General features: G+C 62.1%; 1 protein-coding gene across 8 annotated transcripts; it reads left to right on the forward strand.

Moving 5' to 3' along the window:
* The first annotated feature begins 2,611 nt into the window (after positions 1–2,611).
* Positions 2,612–18,641, forward strand: CPNE7 (copine 7). Of its 8 annotated transcripts, none has more exons than XM_070500648.1 (16): positions 2,612–2,909; positions 4,893–5,075; positions 6,776–6,946; positions 7,958–8,032; positions 8,274–8,348; positions 9,106–9,189; positions 9,633–9,722; positions 10,021–10,041; positions 10,581–10,667; positions 11,048–11,107; positions 12,080–12,213; positions 12,912–12,966; positions 13,518–13,569; positions 13,637–13,770; positions 17,013–17,249; positions 17,969–18,641. In XM_070500648.1, the coding sequence occupies exons 1-16, from the start codon at positions 2,736–2,738 to the stop codon at positions 18,104–18,106; spliced, it is 1,770 nt and encodes a 589-aa protein (XP_070356749.1). In that variant the 5' UTR covers positions 2,612–2,735; the 3' UTR covers positions 18,107–18,641. The 8 variants fall into 8 exon arrangements, with proteins under 8 accessions (XP_070356749.1, XP_070356748.1, XP_044617517.1 ...); XM_070500647.1 differs by having other exon boundaries at positions 2,613–2,909; positions 9,943–10,041; XM_070500649.1 differs by lacking the exon at positions 2,612–2,909 and adding an exon at positions 2,926–3,061 and having other exon boundaries at positions 9,943–10,041.
* The last annotated feature ends 1,148 nt before the right edge of the window (positions 18,642–19,789 follow it).

Raw genomic sequence — 19,789 nt, forward strand, 5'->3', positions numbered from 1 at the left:
GACAGATTTGCATGGAACCAGAGTTGGAGGGACAGACACCAACATGTCACGAGTTTACTTCTGGGCTTGGGAGGGCGTTTACCTGCTTATCTCATGTCCTAGTGTTTCACAGGAACCGTCATGATTTCCTGCATAACCACAACAACAAGGCCACGAGGGGGATGGCCTTTCCTGCGCCTGGCTGCTTCTCCCCTTGTCGCTGGGCCTTTGTGGGCTGGGGGAGCAGAGGGGCAGGTGGAATCCTAGGACCCGCCGCCTCCTGCAGGCCCTCCGGAGGCCATGCTGGCCCAGGCATCGCAGACCCCGGCTATGGGGAATGGCCTTTTCCTCCGCAGCATCGCCCCATGGGTGCGTCTGGAGCTGCCGCCGGCCCCTCCTCTTGACTCAGCTCCCAGCTGAGGCCCAGGTCACCCTCCGGAGGCAGCCACACCTTTGAGGTTGTGGCCAGAGACCCCAGTGGACCCGAGAGACTCGAACTCCCAAACTGCATTCTCTTTCCTTCCCCCGCACTGGGTGGGAACGCCACCTCCCCCTCACCTCCTCCACGGTGCATGCGCCTGATGGGTAAGAGCCAGATTGGCGGGTTTAAGCCCCGCACCCCGACTGGCGAGCCAGGAGGCCTTGGGCAAGTTTCTGAACTTTTGGAAGCCCCTCTTTCCTCTTCTGGGGCTGTGGGAGGGTTAGTGCCTTAACCATTGCCGTCAGCGTGGAAAGTGTGTGGCAGAGAGCAGATGTCACAGCCTCCACACCTGGCAGAGATGTGGACATTTGCCAGGGGTCGAGGCCAAGCTGCGAAGTCGTTGGGGGAACTAGTCCTCAGGGGAAAGCTCCCCAAGACCCGGCGGGCCAAGGAGCCTGAGGAGGAGACCCTGAGCCTTGCAGGAGCTCTGGGCCTTCCTGTGTGGGGCTGCGTGCCCACTGGAGCCCAGCCCCTCTCCTGAACTTCCCATCCTGACCTCCTGAGGAGCTCAGAGAGGCCAGGGCCTCGCCAGGGCGGGGGGGCAGGTGTTCTGGGGAACCTGGCTCTGGCTCTGGGAGGACCTGTGGCCCCTGCAAGCCCGGAGCCGCCAGCACAAGCCCACGTGCACGGCTGGTGGACTGCCCCAGCTCCGGGAAGGTGGGCTGGGGAAGGCACGGGACTGGGAGGCTCAGAGCAGCCCCCAGCTGGTCTCCACAGAGGGAGGTGTGTCCTCCGACAGCTGCTTTCCGAAGCTGTCTGAACCTGGGCCAGCTTCCTAGCCGGGGTGACACAGGGGCTGGGGGAGGCACAAGAAGCCGGCTCCAGATCGCCCCACATCCCTCTCTGTGTCTCACTTGCCCCTCGCCTCTTCAGCCCAGGGGCTCAGGAAGCGGGGCCTGGCTGCTGGAGTCCAACTGACACAGCCCGGTTGCAAAGCAGTGCCCTTCTCTGGAAACCCAGCACGTGGTCCTTGCCATGGTGCAATCCCATCAGGGTGCAATCTCATCGTCCCCACAGCCTGCCTGTGAGGCCCGCCTGTGGGGACTCCTTGGCGAGGCTGCCGTCTCAACCTCCAGTCGCCTGAGCCCATCTGGGGAGCATCCTTGTCCCGTCGTTGGTGGGCCCTCTGACTCCAGGATCATCTTCTGGAGTCCTGGTGGCCAAGCATGAGCCACCTGACCCCTGGTCTCTCCTCCCCTGGCCCTTGGCCCCCTTCATCTTAAGTGCCCTCCTGTCCCCTCCCACATGGGTCTTGGCCAGGTCTATGCCTATTTTTGGGCAGAAATTGGCAAAGAGAGTGGGCTGGGAGGTGGCTTCTGCCCCCGGGGACACCTCCTCTGCCGCACAGCATCTGCAGCCAGGACCAGATGTGCCAGAGCAAGGTGAAGCTCAGGGTGCAAGGCGCCCCTCCCAGGGATCCCAGGCCTGTTCCCATCAGCTGCGGGCTGACAGGCGTGGAAGGGCCCCCAGGCCTGGCCTGGTCAGACTCTGAGCCTCAGCCCAGACACCCCCAGAACAGTGAGGGGCTGTACCCGCTGTTGGACTACAGGTTCCAGACAGCAGGGACGGTTCCGCCTGTCTCCAGTCCCAGCCCCAGCCAGGTGCCTGGCACACAACAGGCGCCCACGAACGCTTGTTGATTGAGGTGGCCATCACCAAATGCCGGGGGCCTGGAAGCCAGGTCCTAGAGATCAGGGAGGGGAATGGGGATTTGGTGACCAACTGGGACTCCCCTAGGGGCTGCCTGTGGGGGACCCTGCGCTCAGGAGCCAGCGGGTGGCAACCTTGAGGCCAGAGCGCACATTGCCCAGGGGGCCTGCCCTCACCTCAAGTCCAGGAGGGTGAACACTGGCCTGAGCCGAACCTCTCCGCCTGGGGTTCCCTGGAAGATTTGAATCCGGCCAACCCGGCATCCCAGAGGAAGGATGCAGGACTGAGGCGGACTGAGGCCACCTTGCAGGAGCACCCTCCTCCCGCGGCCCCGGGGGCACCCTCTTCCCTGCGGCCCCTCCAGCCTGTCCCTCCACGGCTCCCCCTCTTCGGCCCGAGTGGAGGCCTCGCTCTTCCACTGCCCCCTCCTCTGTCCCCCTCCCCGCCCCCCTGCAGTCCCCGCGTGGTGGCGGCCGCGGAGCCACGTGTGCCCCCGCCCGGCGGGCGTGCGGGAAGCGCGGCCGCGCCTGGCCCGGCCATCATTTCCCGGCGCGGCGGCGGCGCCGACTCGCGGGCAGCGGCCCCTCGGTGCGCCCGGCCGGTACCCGAGCGCGGCGGCGGGAGCATGAGCGCGGGCTCGGAGCGCGGGGCGGCGGCGGCCCCCAGGGTGGTGCCCGCGCCCTGCGCCTCGAAGGTGGAGCTGCGGCTGAGCTGCCGGCACCTGCTGGACCGCGACCCGCTCACCAAGTCCGACCCCCGCGTGGTGCTGCTGCTGCAGGCGCAGGGCCAGTGGGTGCAGGTGGGGCGGGGCGGCCGCGCGGGGAGAGGCCGCGGGCCGTGCGGTCGCGGGCGCGGGCGGGGGCCCGGAGCTGGGGACGCAGAGACCGAGGCGGCGCGTGAGGCTAGTGGCGTGCAGGGCAGAGGCGTCCAGGAGCTGGAGCTGAGCGCAAGGTCAGGGATGGGGTTCCGGGTGGAAAGGGTGGGTGCCCAGGAGCTGGGGCGGGGGCTGCTGTAGGGGCTGGACAGGAGGCGGCAGCGACCGAGAGGCGCTCCAGGTGGAGAGAGGGAGCGTCCCAAGTGGAGGGTGCTACCCAGAGTCCCAGGTGGGGACTGCGGGAAGAGTGAAGTGCAGGTATGGAGCTTGACTAAGGGGCCAGAAGGCGGCGGGGGGCGGGGGGGGGGGGGTGCTGCAGCGGTGAGCAGCACGGCTGAGTGGAGCCTAGGGGTTGGACTGGGGTCATAGGTCCCCCTCTGGCCCGAGAGGCACCCGGAGCACTGCTTGTGCCAGGTCCTTGTCCGAGAGGCAGAGGCGCCGGGACCGCGGGTACCCTGGCAGTGGGGATTCCGGGAGTGGAGGTCTCCCCGCCTGTCCCACTCCTCCTGCTCTGCAGACTCCAGCGCGAGTCTCCAGCGACCCCCGGTGACGGTGATGGGCCACTGCAGCGTGTGTGGCTGAGGTGGGGACGGGCGTTCCTGCGCCCTCGGACCTGGCTCTGGGCGGCGGGTCTCGGCGACGCGAGTTCCCCTTCCACGCCCTTGGGTCCTGGGGTGGTCGGGTGCCTGTGCAGGAGCAGGGTATCCCCAGGCCCCCTCCCTTGTCCCCCGGCTCAGCCCTCCCCGCGGGGGCAGGTCCGGCGCTCCGCGCTGCAGTCACCATCTCACAGAGATGCATGGCTTCACCTCAAAAGGGCGAGAAAAGGGACGCGAGTTGCGGGGTCGGGGGTGGGAGCCTCGGTGGAGCCGGGGAGTCGGAACCCAACCCGTTTCCGACCGGGTGTGAGCGCTCTCCATGCGGCCCTGGCAGGATGGCAGTGCAGCCCGGGTGGGAGGGACCATCCGGGCTTAGCCTCTGAGGGGCCGAGGCTGCTGGACCCTGGCTTCCCGACTGCTCTGCTGTGACCTTGTGCCATCTCCTGTCATCTCTGGGCCACCAACCTTCTAGAGCTGACAAACCCTGCAGTCGTTGACCTCTGGGTGAAAGGCTGGCCCAGCCCAGGGGCGCACGCTGGGGCGATGGGGAGGATCTGCCAGCAGGGGCCCCTGCACCCCAAACACCCCGTAGCCTTTGTTGCCTGGCCTGAGCACCACCTGGCATAGACATCCCTGGGTGGGAGCAGCCCCTGCACCCCTCCATCTGGGGGAGCGGGAGTCTGTGGGACTCTGAAGAGCAGCACAGAAACCTACCTCCCCAATCTGGATTGTGCTTTTTGGGGTTAGGGGACTCAGGTCAGAGGAGAAAGCTGAACCCCAGGGGGAATCTGTGCCCTGGTCCCCCTCAGTCTCCCTGCCTGCCCAGCCAGGTGCTGGGGAGAGAGCTCCACTGTGGGTTTGCCCAGCCCAGGGGTCCAAGCTGACTCTGTCTCTAACTCAGTGTGCCCTTGGGCATGACCTTTCCTCCGTCTGAGCCTCAGTTTCCCCATCTGTGATGAGGGGATAGAGCAGGCCATGGTGGGCATGAGGTGAGAAGACACAGAGAAGCAGCAGTCCAGGGCCGGCCGGGCAGGTGTGCCTTTATTTCAGGGAAAGAGGTGCCGGGGGTCCTGAGAGTGACCCCCTGGGGGTGACCGGAAGCCTGGTGGCAGCACTTGGGAGTTGGAATCCTGGTGGGTGGAGCACAGGTTGGTGGGAGTCCTCCCATGGCATGGCCTGGAAGTGAGTCCTCCAGGAGCCCCTGAGGCCAGACAGATGGGAGAGGGGACCCTGAGGTCTTGGTGCCTGAGGCCACGGTGCCCAGGTGGAAGCCCCTCCTGTGTGGGGCCTGCTCACCCCGGGCTGCTTGCAGGTGGACAGAACCGAGGTGGTCCGGAGCAGCCTGCACCCTGTGTTCTCCAAGGTCTTCACGCTCGACTACTATTTTGAGGAGGTGCAGAGGCTGCGCTTCGAGGTCTACGACACCCACGGGCCCAGCAGCCTCAGCTGTCAGGATGACGACTTCCTGGGGGGCATGGAGTGTACCTTGGGGCAGGTGGGCGCCCCCATCCCCTTGGGAGGGAGGAGGCAGGAGAGATCCAGGAGGGCAGAGGGGCCGACGGGCTGGTCATGAGGGCTGGTGCGATGGCAGCGGTGGCATGGGGACAACGTGATCAAACACTGACTATGTGCCAGGCACCACAGGGGTCCCTACGGATGAGCATCTTAGCTCTGCCCATCTTCATGGCTCCTTTTCTTAAAAAATTCCTTATTAGTTCTTTTAAAAATATGTAATTTTGAACTGGGAGATGCATTCATATGGTTCAAAATTCAGAAAGTATAAAGGCATGCCATGGGATGTCTCCCTCCTGTCCTATCCCCAGGTTCTGTTCCATCCGACAGGAGAAGTGTAGTGTTGCCCGAGGAAATGAGCAGATGATTCTTTCTCTCTATCTATGTTTCAAAACGCAGATTACATCTGCTGTTCTGCAACTTGCTTTTTTCACTTCCGTGGCATAGGGGGCCCGTCCACATTGGCACATCAGAGTGTCCCTGTCTCTCTCTGCGGCAGCGTGACGGGCCCATCGGTGGCAGCTCCATCATCTGTTTGTCCAGCTCCCACCTGAGGGATGTGTTTGCAGTCCTCTGAAGATGTCCCCCTGTTAGCTTCTCTGTTATCAGTGTAACAAGAGCTCTCTAGCCACCAGCCAGATGCCGAGGTGCCAGGCTCCGGGCCCAACCTTCACAGGCCGCACAGTGGATTCTCACAGCTCCCTGTGGGGGCACTTCTTCTTTCTTGAGGTGTAATTTACACACATTAAGCTGTGTAGACCTTGAGGGTTGGTGTTGATGAGTTAGACAGTCATGTACTCCTGACCGTCGCTCAGATCCCACAGAACATTTCCTCGCCCCGCAGGCCCCCCACTCCTCTCCAGCCAATCCCTGCTGGCTTTGCCTGTTCTAGGATTTTGTGTCCGTGAGTCAAACAGTATGTTCTCATTTGTGTCCTGTGTCTCTTGCTGACGTGATGTCTGTGTGACTCACCCCATTGCTGCCTGGGTCGGAACTGGTTTAGGGCAGAGCGTTCTGTCATCCCCATTTCACAGATAAGAGGACTGAGGTTTAGGAGGGGTGCAGCCCCCGGTGAAGGCAGCAGCGCAACATTCCACCAGGTGCTGGCCTCCTACCTGCTCGTCGTGAGCACGGGAAAGGACAACACACACACATACACATGGACACACATGAATACACATGCATGGGCACACACGGATGCATTTATGGACACAGATATTAGCACATGCATGGACACACACATGTTGGCATACATGTAGGGACACCTGCATGCACACAAGTGCAGGTCCATGCACACACATACAGATGCACACATGGACATGCATGGACACACACATGTTTGGATAGACATGTAGCCTTTAGACAATGGCATGCCCACTGAGGACCTGCTGTGCAGCCATCCTGGCCGACTCTCCAGGTCTGCAAGACCCTTAGGGGAGCCGCAGTCAGTGGTCAAGGTGTGGGCGCTGGCTTCACATCCCAGTGGTGTGAGCTTGAGCAAGTCCCTGAGCTCTGCCTGGACCCACTTCTCCTCATCTGGGAAACCAGACGGTGACATCAGCTCCTCAGCGGGATGTGAGGGGACTGAGGTAAAGCAGGCCCGCTTGGCCCGGAGCCGGCGCGAGGGAAGTGCTTGCTGACCGCCAACCGTTACCGGGAACCTGCAATGTCTTTTCCTAATAGGAGAGCCCGGGAGTGAAGCCGGCAGACGGGAGAATCGGGGCCAGGCACGCAGCCCCCTCCCTTCCCACCTGGCAGAGAGCTTTCCTGCCCCCGCCCCCACCTGGGGTCTGTTTTCTTTTCTGCACGGAACGTTCCCAGGAAGCTGCTCGCCAGGCAGACCCTGATGGATTGGTGGGTGGGTGGTGAACATCCTCCGTCACGTCTGTGTAGCTCCATGGTCTCCCTGCCCCTCAGACAGGAGCCTGTGTTGGGCGGGCGAGGCAAGCTGCCCCCAGAGAAGGGTGGAGTCCCCGACTGAGTCACTGATCCTCCGCAGCCCTGAGGGGGTGGTCATCATCGGTCCGTCTCGTTTACAGACCAGGATGCCCGCCTGCCTGGGTACTGCCCTCTGGCTATATACAGTGTCCCTGCATCCACTCCCTGGCCCAGTTAGGGGCTCATTGCCCAGAGCGGGAGGCAGCCAAGGAGGGGCTGGTGACGGGGTGGGGAAGCCCAGGTTGGGGGACGAGCCCCAGGGGAGGCTGTGCACCAGTGCTCCCACTGCAGAACCCCCTGTGCTAAGGAGAGGATGGTGGGCAGCCAGGCTGTGCCTCCATCTCGCTCCTGCCTCCGTGCCACCCCGGGGCAGCCTGGCGGTTCAGGGCGTGGCCTGGGAAGCCCCTTGGCTCATGCCTGCTGTGGGCTGTGGGAAGGCCCATGCTGCCCTCGGATCCTGTGGGCCGGGTCCATGGATGGCCCAACACAGGCCCTACCGCTGGGCTGGCGATGCGTCGGCGGTCAGTGCACGGACACCTGCCCCTTCTGCTGTGGCTCGCATGCCTGCTTACCAATGTGAGCTGTGCGACTGCTTCCTGACCCTGGCGGTCTCGCCACCTCTCTGAACCTCAGTTTCCTCACCTGATACACAGGTGATGGGAGGCCCATGAGGTGGTGGAAGTGCAGGCACCTGGCAGAGTGAGAGGTGGTGGCCACACGGGGGGACATCAGGTGGCTGAGCATCGCGAGAGAGGGCCATGGGCTGGTCCCTGCCAGGCCCTGAGGGCGTGGGGCCCTGGGAGTACGTTTTGAGGAGCCAGGCCCAGGGAGACTGGGGGTCTTGGGGGGAAGACGGGGGACTGAGGGCGGGGTTGGGGTCCCCAGGGCTGCAGGAGCTGACTCCTCCCTGGCTTTTCTGACTCCCAGATTGTGGCCCAGAAGAAGATGACCCGGGCACTGTTGCTGAAGTTTGGCAGGCACGCCGGCAAGTCCACCATCACGGTGAGGCCACCTGCCTTCCCGCCAGCCCTCCCCGCCTTCAGATGCTTGTCTCTTCCTTGCCATGGCTCTGAGGGGTCCGAGGAGGGACCGAGGGCTGAGGCCCAGGGCTGCCTGCGGAGCCCGCGGCTGCACAGCTGCCTGGGTGTCCAGACGCCTCCCTTCAGGCTGGGCTGCAGGCTGCGGGTCCCGTGGTGGGGTCAGGCCCGCCTTAGAGCCCAGAGCCGTGGCTTCGCCCTGCCAGGTGATCGCCGAGGACATCTCCAGGAACAACGGCTACGTGGAACTCTCCTTCCGGGCCAGGAAGCTGGACGACAAGGTGGGGGGGTGGGCGCCCCCGCGTGGGGCCGGGGGCTGGGAGGGGGATGGAGAAGCTCAGCCCCGACCCAGCTTTGCCCCCACACATCAGAGGCTGCACCTGCAAGATGACGCAGGACAAAACTAGCAGCGGGGAGACAGGGGATGCGTCGAGTGAGAAGCACTCAGAGCTGTGTGGCTGGCAGGCAGGTGTGCTGCTGTCACAGCCACCGCGTCTGTCATTACTCTCAGCGCTTTGCTGCTCTGTCCTACTCCCTGGGGATTTTCCTGCAATATCTCATTTAATCCTCGCAGCTCCCTATGGCAGGGGCACTCGTGGACGTTGAGTGATGGGGACACAGACTCAGGGAGGCCCCCGTCTAGACAGGGGAGGAATTGGATCTGAACTCGGTTCTGTTGGCTCCTCACCCGGGGCTGGGGCACAGAGCAGTGGTGTAGGGTGTCGTCAGCCCCCTCCCCTGGACGAGAGATTGAAGCCTGGTGGGGAGGGGAGGGGACAGCAAGTGCTGGCTGGGGATGTGCACAGGTAGCGAGAGAGGCTGGGCCAGATGCTGGGGCTGGGAGTCCCGGCGAGGTCCTGGGGAGCTAGAGAAGGCTCTGGAGGGGAGGGCGAGGCCTGGGGTCACTCTGAGATGCTGTGCGGAAGGGCTCTGCCCTCCTCTTACAGCCGAGGAGACAGAGGCTCTGAGGGGTGAAGGACACAGCGGGAAATGGCTGAGCAGGGCTGAGCCTGGTCCCACCCGCCGGTCCTCCTGCAGGATCTCTTCAGCAAGTCTGACCCCTTCCTGGAGCTGTACCGGATCAACGACGACCAGAGCGAGCAGCTCGTGTACAGGACAGAGGTGACGGGTCCCTGCCCCGTGCCCTTGGAGCTGACACCCCCTGCAGGGCTTTGGGGACAGGAATAAAAGGACAGCGGGGTGGCCGACCCTCGACACCCCCTGTGTCACCCGGGGCCCCCACACCTTTCGGGGTCTTCACCCCAACCACCACCATCTCCGTTTCAGCAGGGAGTGAGCAGGCTCGGAGGGAGCGTCTGTATTAGAACTCAGGAATCATAGTTTGTCGTCACTCCCTCAGGAGAAGTGGCATTTCAGTGACAGCACTGAGAGCACTTCCTTTTGAGATCAATTAACTTGAATAAAACAAGAGGCTATTTAAGGAAAAAAGGAATCCAGGTGGCTCAGGGATGTGGCGGGTGTTATGAAGGTGGTTCCCATCGGAGAGGTTTGGAAATGTCGCCCTGGGCTGGCCGTCCCGCCTGAGCCAGGCCCTCCGCCCGCAGGTGGTGAAGAACAACCTCAGCCCAGTGTGGGAGCCCTTCAAGGTGTCGCTGAGCTCCCTGTGCAGCTGCAAGGAGGCGCGGCCCCTGAAGGTGGGAGACGGGGCTGTGCGGGGGAGCCAGGGGGCAGGACGGGGGGCTGGGGGCCAGGCACCCTTGACCACACTGGGGCCTTCATGGAGGTGAGGTTTGTGGGGAGGGGTGGGCCAGTCGGAGGTGGTGGGGAAGGGGGCAGCCTGGCTGGGGACAGGATGGAGACACCCAGGCTGGCGGCCCCGGAGGGGCAGGCGGGCTGAGGGGCCTGGGTCCCCAGTGCCTCGTCTGGGATTATGACTCCCGCGGGAAGCACGACTTCATTGGAGAATTCTCCACCACCTTTGAGGAGATGCAGAAGGCCTTTGGGGAGGACCAGGTGAGCTGGGGCCCCTGCCCGTCACGGAGGCTCTCAAAACTGGGTGAGGGCTGGGTCCTGACCCGTCTGTGGTGGAGTCGCCAGGAGGAGCGAGCCACAGAAAGCAGGTGGGGTGCTGGCTCCAGAACTGTTATTATTGGTATAACCCAGAGAAGACTAATGATGATGATGAAGAATGATAACCATCCCACCAGGTGGCCAGAGTAGGGACAAGGATCGCTGTGTTATGGTTGGAAAATGGCCGCCCAGGGCTAGAACTGAGACCCGGGGCCCCTGGCTGGGGCGTGTGAGAGGGTGTGTGCACGAGAGAGCGGGTGTGTGTAGGGGGGACCGTGTCAGACAAATGGCTGGGCGTTGGGGGACCAGGTGGAAGTGGGGGACAGGGAGAGACCCCTCGATGTGCTGCCAGCCCGCAGCAGCCCCTGAGCTCAGGTTGGGGTGAGGTCACGACGAGGATTGCTAGCCTCCCTGGCCCCTTGGGGTGGGGTGTTGGGCGCTGGCCCTCTGGGGTGGGGTCTCTGCCAGTCCCTGTCCCCCAGGCCCAGTGGGACTGCGTGAACGCCAAGTACAAGCAGAAGAAGCGAAATTACAAGAACTCAGGTGTGGTCATCCTGGCAGACCTGAAGGTGAGCCAAGGCCCCTGCCCGCACACCCTCCCCATCCACCCACGGGGCTCCCGCTGAGCCTCCCTGGAAGTCTCCCCATTGCCAGATGGACCCTGAAGAGCTCCCACGGCAGAGGTCCAGTGGCCCCGATATGTCAGGGAAGGAGGTGGGAGGCATGGGGGGAGACAGAGGAGAGAAATAGGGAGAGCCCCAGGGCAGAGAAGAGACATGGAGAGAGGGGCTGAGGGCCCAAGAGAGGAGGGCATGGCCCGCCCGCTCCTGCCCTGGTCGCCCGGGATGGGGGCGGGTCCCTGGGCCCCACAACCTGCAGCCGGCAGCCCCAGCCTGTGTCCCGGGGGGTGGCGTGTCCAGGGCGGGCTGCCGACGCTGCTGCCTGGAAGTTCCACAGGGTCTATTCTTTCCTGGACTATATCATGGGCGGCTGCCAGATCCACTTCACCGTGAGTCCACGGGGCCCCGCTCTCCACCCGGCCACGGTGGCTGCTCCATGCAGCCAGCCAGGGCACACCCCACAGGACGGGGGTCAGCCTGGGCCCCCCTCCCAGGGATCCTGAGTGACCCTTCCCTACCCTGGACCATTTAGCACCTGGGGTGGATGTGTGCAGACAAATGGGTACAGTGAGGCCCTTCTGCAGGGTCTGGAGGTCCACACGCCCTCCCCGGGCACGGAGCCTTCAAGCACCTCCCTGTGAGATGGAACGGCACAGTGGGGTTCAGGAGCTGCCCGAGGTCGTCCTCGGGAGGGACATAGCCAGGACTCGCCCTCGACCAAAACATAGTGACGAAAAAACATGCAAGGAAAGAGGAACCATAGGGACGGCACACCACGAGCTATAAGACCAAGCCGGTTTGGCCCTGGCCAGGAACGGCGGGCGGCAGTGGAGCTGGACAGAAAGCCCCGTGTCTGTGCCTTCCTGGTGGCCTCTGTCCTCGTCCATGATGCACTGGCTCATGTCGCTCCACTGAGCTGCAGCCAGAACGGCAAGGGGGCACACGGGGACCCCAGCCTGGGGCTCATACCTCTCAGGCTCTGCCCGGGGAGGGTGGCGGCTGAGAGGAGCTGTGTCCAGTCTGGGGCCTGGGCCCCTTCCCCACCCAGCCTGGGCCCATGACGCTGCAGGAAATGCTGAGGGCTCAGAGTGACCACATTTGCTCCCTGCGGGCCTCGGTGGGTGTTACCCCCAGAGGTACTCGTTTCCTCCTCAGGGTCCCAGAAGCTTTGGGATTGGCAGGATCTGTTCTCCTCAAATCATTCTCTGACTGCCCCAGCGCAGAGCTAGGCCCTTGGGCTCTCACCCCTGGGGGCGCACCCAAGCCTTGGTTTTCCTTACCTGTCAAATGGGGGTGCAGGTGCCCATCCCGGTCCGGGGGGAGGAAGGGGCTCCTGGCTCATGGTGCTGGGGCCTCCGCAGGTGGCCATCGACTTCACGGCCTCCAATGGCGACCCCCGGAACAGCCGCTCCCTGCACTACATCAACCCCTTCCAGCCCAACGAGTACCTGCAGGCGCTGGTGGCCGTGGGCGAGATCTGCCAGGACTATGACAGGTGTCCCCACCACACTGCCCTCGCCTCCCGGGGCTCCGGTCAGGCCTGGCCCATGGGGTGGGCTTCATGGCTGTGTCCATCGGTCGGAGGAATCTGCCTGGGCAAGGCCGGAACACACGGGCCACGGAGGGGCTCACTCCATGGGGCAGCCCCGGCGCCCCTGTGTGGCTGACCGCCGTGGGCAGGTCCAGCTCCCTGAGGGGGAGCGTGAGTGGGTCAGAACCTCTGTGCGTCAAGGTGGGACTGGCCCTCACCCACATGGTCCCCATCACTCTCCACACAAACATGAGGGGTCTGTGTCCCACTTTATGGACTCAGTAAACTGAGGCCACGGAGGGGCAGAGCTCTCTGTCTGGGGTGATAGTGGCGGCCGCGGTCCTGCAGGCAGGTGGCTGGAGCCTTCCCAGGGGCCTGGAGCAAAGGTGCAGAGACCAGGGAAGGCGGCTCAGAGCCATCCAGTCAGCTCTGCCCCCACCCCTCTGCCTGGTGGGCAGTTTCTTCATGTTCTGTGCCTCAGTTTCCCCCATGTGGCTCACAGCAGGGCCTGGCCCTCAGTAAAGTGTCAGCCTTGGCCCGGGTCACCTGGGGGTGGCACAGAGCCCCAGTCTTCTGGCTCCGGTTGATGTCTCCCCAAAGCGCCTCGACTCCTACCCCTAGAAATCAGGGACCCCTGTGTGATGGGGCTGCCTCTCTTGCAGCGACAAGAGGTTTTCTGCTTTGGGGTTTGGAGCCCGGATCCCTCCCAAGTATGAGGTAGGACAGCCTGGGGGCTGGAACCCCAACCCCCTGCATCTGCCAGGGCCTCTGGGCCGTGCTCCTTCTGGGCCCCTCCCCGTAGAGGCCATCCTGTGTCCCGCCCAGCCTGCTGCCCCTCCCTGCTGGGAAGGGCGACTAGTTGAGGGCGGTGGGCAGGGTGCAGGGACCCCACCTTCCAGCCAGAGGGGCTGATCTTCCACCTCCCAGCACGAGTGCTCTTTGGGAGAAGGGAAGGCAAGCTCGGTGTCCCTGGCAGGAGAAGGAAGGACCAGTCCTGAGTCTTCGGGTTACAAATGCAGTTCAGCTGGCTCACGCAGGAAAGTGTGGTGGGAGGTGCGTGTGGGCTATTGGCTAAGGCAACTCCGGACCTTCAGGTCCCGCCAGGACTAGTCTGTCTGTCTGTCTGCGCTCTGTCCTGGGGGCTCCCTGCCACGAGGCACTTTCCACCTGGAGGCCCCAGGACCTCCAAACTTCCCTCTCCCAGTAGGTGGGCTGTGGGGGTCCAGGAAGAGTGGACCAGCTGACCGGTCCCCTTTGTGCCCACCCAGGTGTCCCACAACTTTGCCATCAATTTTGACCCCGAGGACGATGAGTGTGAAGGTGGGAGCCTGAGGCATGCTGGGGAGCGGGGGTGCAGCCGGGCCGGGCTCACGCCCTCTCCCCACAGGAATCCAGGGTGTGGTGGAGGCCTACCAGAACTGCCTGCCCCGGGTCCAGCTCTACGGCCCCACCAATGTGGCGCCCGTCATCTCCAAGGTGGCCTGCATGGCAGCGGCCGAGGAGCACACCGGGGAGGCCTCCGTAGGTGCCTGGGGCAGGCCGTGGTGGGGACCGGGTGCATTAGAAGGTGCTGTCTGCCGTGCGGGGATGGGGAGGATATGGGGTCAGCTGTGTGAGGTCAGGCAGGCCAAGGAAACAGCCCATGCAAAGGCCCTGAGGCAGGAGGCTGGAGGCCAGTGTGGCTGGAGGAGCTACAGGGGCCCTGGGAGACACAGGGGGCCAACACCACCACCCGTAGTTCTGATCTCGAGGTGCAAGGAGAATTCTCACTGGGGGGTCATGCCCCCCAGAGGCTGATTTACTGATAGTCTTGGTTCTCCCTGTCCCGTCCACGCCTCCCCACAGGCAGCCCCACGTCTGTGTGTTCTGTTGCACATATATCGTTACTTTGTTCGCATGTATTTTTAATTTGCACAGATGATACTGTGCTAAGAGTCGTGTTCTGCTTTACTTTTTCATCACGGTTTGTAGATCTGTTTGTTCGTCTGTACGCGCAGGTGGTCTGTGGCTTTCTCTTAATTTTTTATTTTGTAACAACCCTCACATTTACAGAAGAGTTATAAGAATGGTACGACTTCAGTTCGACCTTCACCGACTCACCAGTCCCGGCTCCTCCCTGCCTCCTCCCCCCTCCCTCCCTCACTCTGTCTCGCTCCATCTCTCTCTCTCTCCGTCTCTCTCTCCCTGTATATTACTACTGTCTCCTTTCTGAACCATTTGAGAGCCGGCGGCTTACCTCCTGACACCCCCCAAGTTCTCCCTGTTGACCTGCTAACAGCTACGACACTCTGTAGGTGACACAGCTCAGCTTTCAAGCCCAGGGTGGTGAAGGCAACCCCTCTGATGTCTCACGCCCATGTCCACATTTGCCCATCGTCCCAGGATCTGCCTGCCCATGTCCTGGTCTTCTGACCAGGCTGTTCCTCAGCCTTGCTCTGTTCGGACTCCAACCCCCATTGTCCCGTTGCCTGGACTGCCCCACACCCCACACCCCACGTGGGGGGCGGCCCCACGTTTTGTGCTTCCTCTCCTGACGCAGAGCCCCAGAAGCCGAGGGTTGCTGTATCTTGTCCCTTCACCACTTAGGACTTCAGTGCATGTTTCCTGAGAGCCAGGTGTTCCCTTATATAACCACCACACAAATATCAATTTCAGGAAATTTAACTTAGATACAATACTTTTGGTTTTTTTTTTTTTAAATCAAACAAAGATAAAACCCACCCTTTTTTTTTTAGGTATGCTTTTTTTTTTTTATGGTGAGGAAGATTGGCCCTGAGCTAACATCTGTTGCCCATCCTCCTCTTTTTTTTCCTCCCCAAAGCCCGAGTACATAGTTGTATACCCTAATTGTAGGTCCTTCTAGTTGTGGCATGTGGGACGCCACCCCAGCATGGCTTGATGAGCAGTGCTACATCTGTGCCCAGGATCCGAACCCGCAAACCCTGGGCCGCCAAAGCAAAGTGTGCACACTTAACCATTTGGCCACGGGGCTAGCCCCCAATACTTTAATCTACAGAATATATTCCAATTTCATTAATTTGACCAATAATCATTCTATAGCAGTATTATTTCTGGCACAGGATCGAGTCCAGAATCAAGGATTACATTCAGTTGTCATGTTTCCATATGATTTTGAAGCAAGTCCCAGACACGTAATTTCATCTATAAATATCAGTATAAACTCTAAAAGAGGTAAGATGCAGCCACAATCGCATTATCACGCCCGAAGGACAGCAGCTGTTCCCTAGTGTCAAACGTCCAGGTAGCCCGTTTCCGCGGCCCCACTCATGTCGGAGTAGGTTCCCAGGCAGACCGTCATCCTCGCTAGTCCCCCTGACAGTGGCAGCGCAGCTGCTGAGGAAGCAGGCTGTATGTCCAGTCACAGCTCCCGGTCTGGGGTCCGAGGGCTGCACCCTCCCGGTGGCGTCCACACGTCCCTCTCTTCTGAGTCCTGTAAACGGGCCGTCAGACTCCTAGGAGGCACTCGGGTCTGCCGCCTCCTTCGTCTTGGCCCAGAGCCTTCCTCAGGGTTCTCGCTGGTGCTTAAGTTGTTTTCCCTGGAGCCATGTTGATGCTGTGGGTAGACGCTGGGTGTGCATCCAGGGACCCACTTCCCAGCGCCCTCTACCCGAATTTTCCTGCTGCCCATCTCCTTTTGCCCCGTGCAAAAGTGCTGACCTTTCTTCCTGACACACACATGGCCTCACAGGGCCCTGACTGCATCATTCGTGTCCAATCCTGGGAGGCCCCTTACTCACAGCGAAGCTTCCAATCCATCTGGCGGGGGATGGCACACGGTGTTTGCACAGCTGGTGAAGCGAAGCACAGGGCCGCTAGGTCTTCACCAGACCTAGTCTGGGGGGTGGGAGGAGTGTATGTGGAGCTTTCCTGAGGAGGGGCGTCTACCTGGGGCTGGGAGCCTTGCTGGGCACCCCCGGGGCACTTCCAGCCCTGGACGGGAGCCTGCTGAGCACGTGGGTCTGGAGGCTCAGTGAGGGGAGACGGGCCCGGGCAGCAGGGAGCCTCTCGGAGGAGGTGGCGTCTGAGCCTGTTCCACTGCCCGTTGGTTGCTTTCCTCCAGCTGCGTTGCAGTGCTGGGCGCCCGCTCGGCCAGGGCTGGGCCCATTGGTGGACAGCCCAGCCTTCTGGAGGCCGGAGCTCCAGGGCCGTTCCTCCTTCTTGTTCACATTTTCTCTTGTCCAGATTTTTAGTAACGGGCACTGAGTGGTTTGTTTCTTTTAACAATGGAAATGGACTTTTATTTGGAACAAGTCCAGTCTGTGACCCAGCCAGGCTGCACCCATGTGTGTCCTCTCTAAATTTTTCCTTGGATTTCAAGGTCCCTTCAGGGTGTGGGGAGCCCCTTCCTGCCCAAGGCCTGCAGATCCCTCCTTCTCTGGCCTCCAACCTGGGTTCAAATCCTGGCTCCACCAGCCTCAGTCTCGGCATCTGTCAGATGTGGGCATTCTAGCATCTGCCGCAGAGTCAGAGGCCAGATGGAGTAGGAGACAGGTGGAAGCCTGGAGCACAGCACCTGCCAGGGAGAACAGGCTTGTGAATTGTTATGCGTGTGATGTGTGTATTATGCTTCATCAAAACCGATTTAGGAAAGCCTGTAACTACCAGTAAGGGATGCCTGTGGCCGCTCCAGGCTGTCTGGGGGACTTGGAGGGTTGGTTGGGAGTAGACAGGCTGCCCTGGAGGTGCAGTCCCCAAGGGCCTGAGGAAGGGCGGGGAGCCCCACTCATTCCCTGTGCCCCCAGCAATACTACATCCTGCTGATCCTGACGGACGGCGTGGTGACCGATATGGCAGACACGCGGGAGGCCATCGTGCGTGCCTCCCACCTGCCCATGTCCATCATCATCGTGGGGGTGGGCAATGCTGACTTCACCGACATGCATGTCCTGGATGGGGACGACGGTGTCCTGCGCTCCCCAAGGGGCGAGCCCGCACTCCGTGACATCGTGCAGTTCGTGCCCTTCCGGGAGCTCAAGAATGTGAGTGCTTGCGAGGGGCCGGTGGCCAAGGGCCAGCGAGGAGGTGCCCACGCGTCCCTGGACTGTGCGCCAGGCTCTGGGCCCGGGGGGCAGGAGGACACGCAGGTCCATCACTCAGAGGCTGAGTGATGGTTCCCAGGCCGCCTCCTTCCCCTTGCTCTAGACATCAGCAGCTGTCAAGCACCTAAAACCCTTTCTGCTATGAAAAATGTCAAACCCACATAGTGGAGAGAGGGCAGACAACGGCTCCCATGAGTCCTGCTTGCAGCTTCCCCCAGGCACTCCCAGACCTCTCTGTGCCATAGTCGGAAGTGCACGTCCCGTGGACACACGTGATTTCCCAGGGGAACGTGGAGGTGGCCTCGCCTCCCTTCCTGCCCCAGCCACTTTCCCTCTGTGCCTACCTTCCCGAGGGGTGGATAGGGTCCCGTGAGCACAAATGCCACTCAGGACAGTGCCCCAGAGCCCGTTAGATGTCACCCGTGGTGTCACTGCTGTCAAGACTGCATGGGCTTTGCAGCCTGCTAGGTTCAGGTCTGAATCTTCAGCAGAGGCTCAGCTGCCACCAGGTGAATTCCTGGTCGGGGTCCCCTGAGCTGATTCCAGAGGAGGAGACCACGGTGAGGAGGGCCCAGCTCTCGAGGACTAGGCCGGGGGTGTGACCAGTGGGGACGGGGGATGGGGCAGACCCCCAACTGTAGCCACGTTCCCGCCGACAGGCATCCCCAGCAGCGCTGGCCAAGTGTGTGCTGGCCGAGGTGCCCAAGCAGGTGGTGGAGTTCTACAGCCACAAGGAGCTGCCTCCGCGTGGCCTCGGCACCCACGCCCGAGCAGCCGGCCCAGGCTCAGCCCCGTGAGGACACCCCGAGAGAGAGGGCGGCCAGGAGGCGTCCCGTCTCCGTCTCCAGCACCCTTGGGGCCCCTTAGCACCCCTCAGAGGCCTCCTGTCCCCCAGCCCAGGCCTGCCCCTCGTCCTCCCACGCTCCTGCTGCCGGGGTCAGCCTCCAGGCCTCCAAGGTGCGGGATGAACAAACCCAGGCCCGTGGGGAGTCCTGAAGCAGGAGCTGCAGTGTGGGGCTCACAGTGGCGCCATGGCTGGCCCTTCCCAGCTGGGCGGATGTGGGAAGGAGGTCCTGGGAGCTGGAGGGGCCTCCAGCTCAGCTGGGGGTAGGACCTGCTCCTGAATGAAAAGACGGGTGTGGAGCGGGGGTTCCTGCTGTTCAGCCGATCTTTGGTAGGCAGCGTTCGGTCAGAGAAAACACCCCTGTCCCGTCCCCACAGGCAGATTCCTCTTTGTCCCTCCTGGTGCCCCCACTCCCCCTCAGGCCCCTGCACTGTCTGTGGGGCCTGTGGGGGTGGGGACGGCTGAGGTGTAATAAAGTGTTGTCTCGTCCCAACAGCAGCTGTCTTGGGCCTTTACTGTCCCCACCTCCCCTCTCCCCACCCTCCAGCAGAGGCCTGCACGATACCCCCTCCAGCCCCCACACCGGAACAGGGAATCTTCTAGACACAGGCTCACAGGGTTCTTCCTGGACTGAACGAAGGGCCCTTCCAGGAGTACAAGGTGTTGGAAGGGCGATGCTTGACTCCTGCAGGGCCAGAGGGTGTGAAGGCCTCCCCCACCCCGAGCGGCCTCCTCTTGGCCTCTTGTGACCCTCAGCCTAAAATCTGCACCAGCCAGGCTCAGGTGGGGAGGGGCTGCCAGGCAAGGCCTCTGCTTGACTTCAGTCTGCACTGGGATTTATGAGGACCTACTATGTGTTACATGCTACGTGCTCTGTCAGGGGAGAGGGCACCACCTGCCAGAGTCTCCCAGTCCTGTGGGCATGGGTTTCCGATTGAGATTTCCTTGAATTATCTTGTCTGGGAAAAACAAACTGTCCCAATCCTGACTCCAGGCCCACCCAGCCACTCACCCACCTCTCCATCCATCTGTCCACCCATCTGTCCACTCTTCCATCCATCCTTCCACCACTCTACCCATCCGTCTATCCACCTGTCCACCCCTCCATCCATCCATCCACCCCTCCATCCACCCATCCACCCCTCCACCCATCGGTCCATCCATCCACTCTGGGGGCCTATTTTTAGCTCCTGATTCATCTCCTGTTAGGCAGGGATAATAGGCATCACCATGGTAACCTGGCTACTGCTGAAATCCGAGGGGCCGATATTGGTCTCTTCGGGTGGGGATGGAGAGGACACTAGAGAAGCAGCCCCCTCCATCCACATTGGGAGGCAGCAGGGCCAGTGGGTGGGTGGGGTCATGGGTCCCAAGGTAGGGGGTGATCGTCAGCCACGTCCTGACCCAGCCACTGAGTCCTGTGTGACCTGACTGTGGTTTCAGCATCAGAAAGCCTCAAGAAGTTCTGGGCTCCACTCAGGGGCGAAACCAAGGGAGGCTGATCAGTTGAGATCCCCGGGGAGGCGGAAGGCACAGAGGGTTTGGCTAAGAAGAGTGCAAGGGGGTCTGTGCACAGCGCTGTGGTAGCAGTGGTGGCCCAGGGAGCCGCCCCCGTCCAGGGCAGGGCAGGGGGCCC

This window comes from Equus asinus, chromosome 28 (assembly GCF_041296235.1).
Source record: "Equus asinus isolate D_3611 breed Donkey chromosome 28, EquAss-T2T_v2, whole genome shotgun sequence".
Taxonomy (NCBI): domain Eukaryota; kingdom Metazoa; phylum Chordata; class Mammalia; order Perissodactyla; family Equidae; genus Equus; species Equus asinus.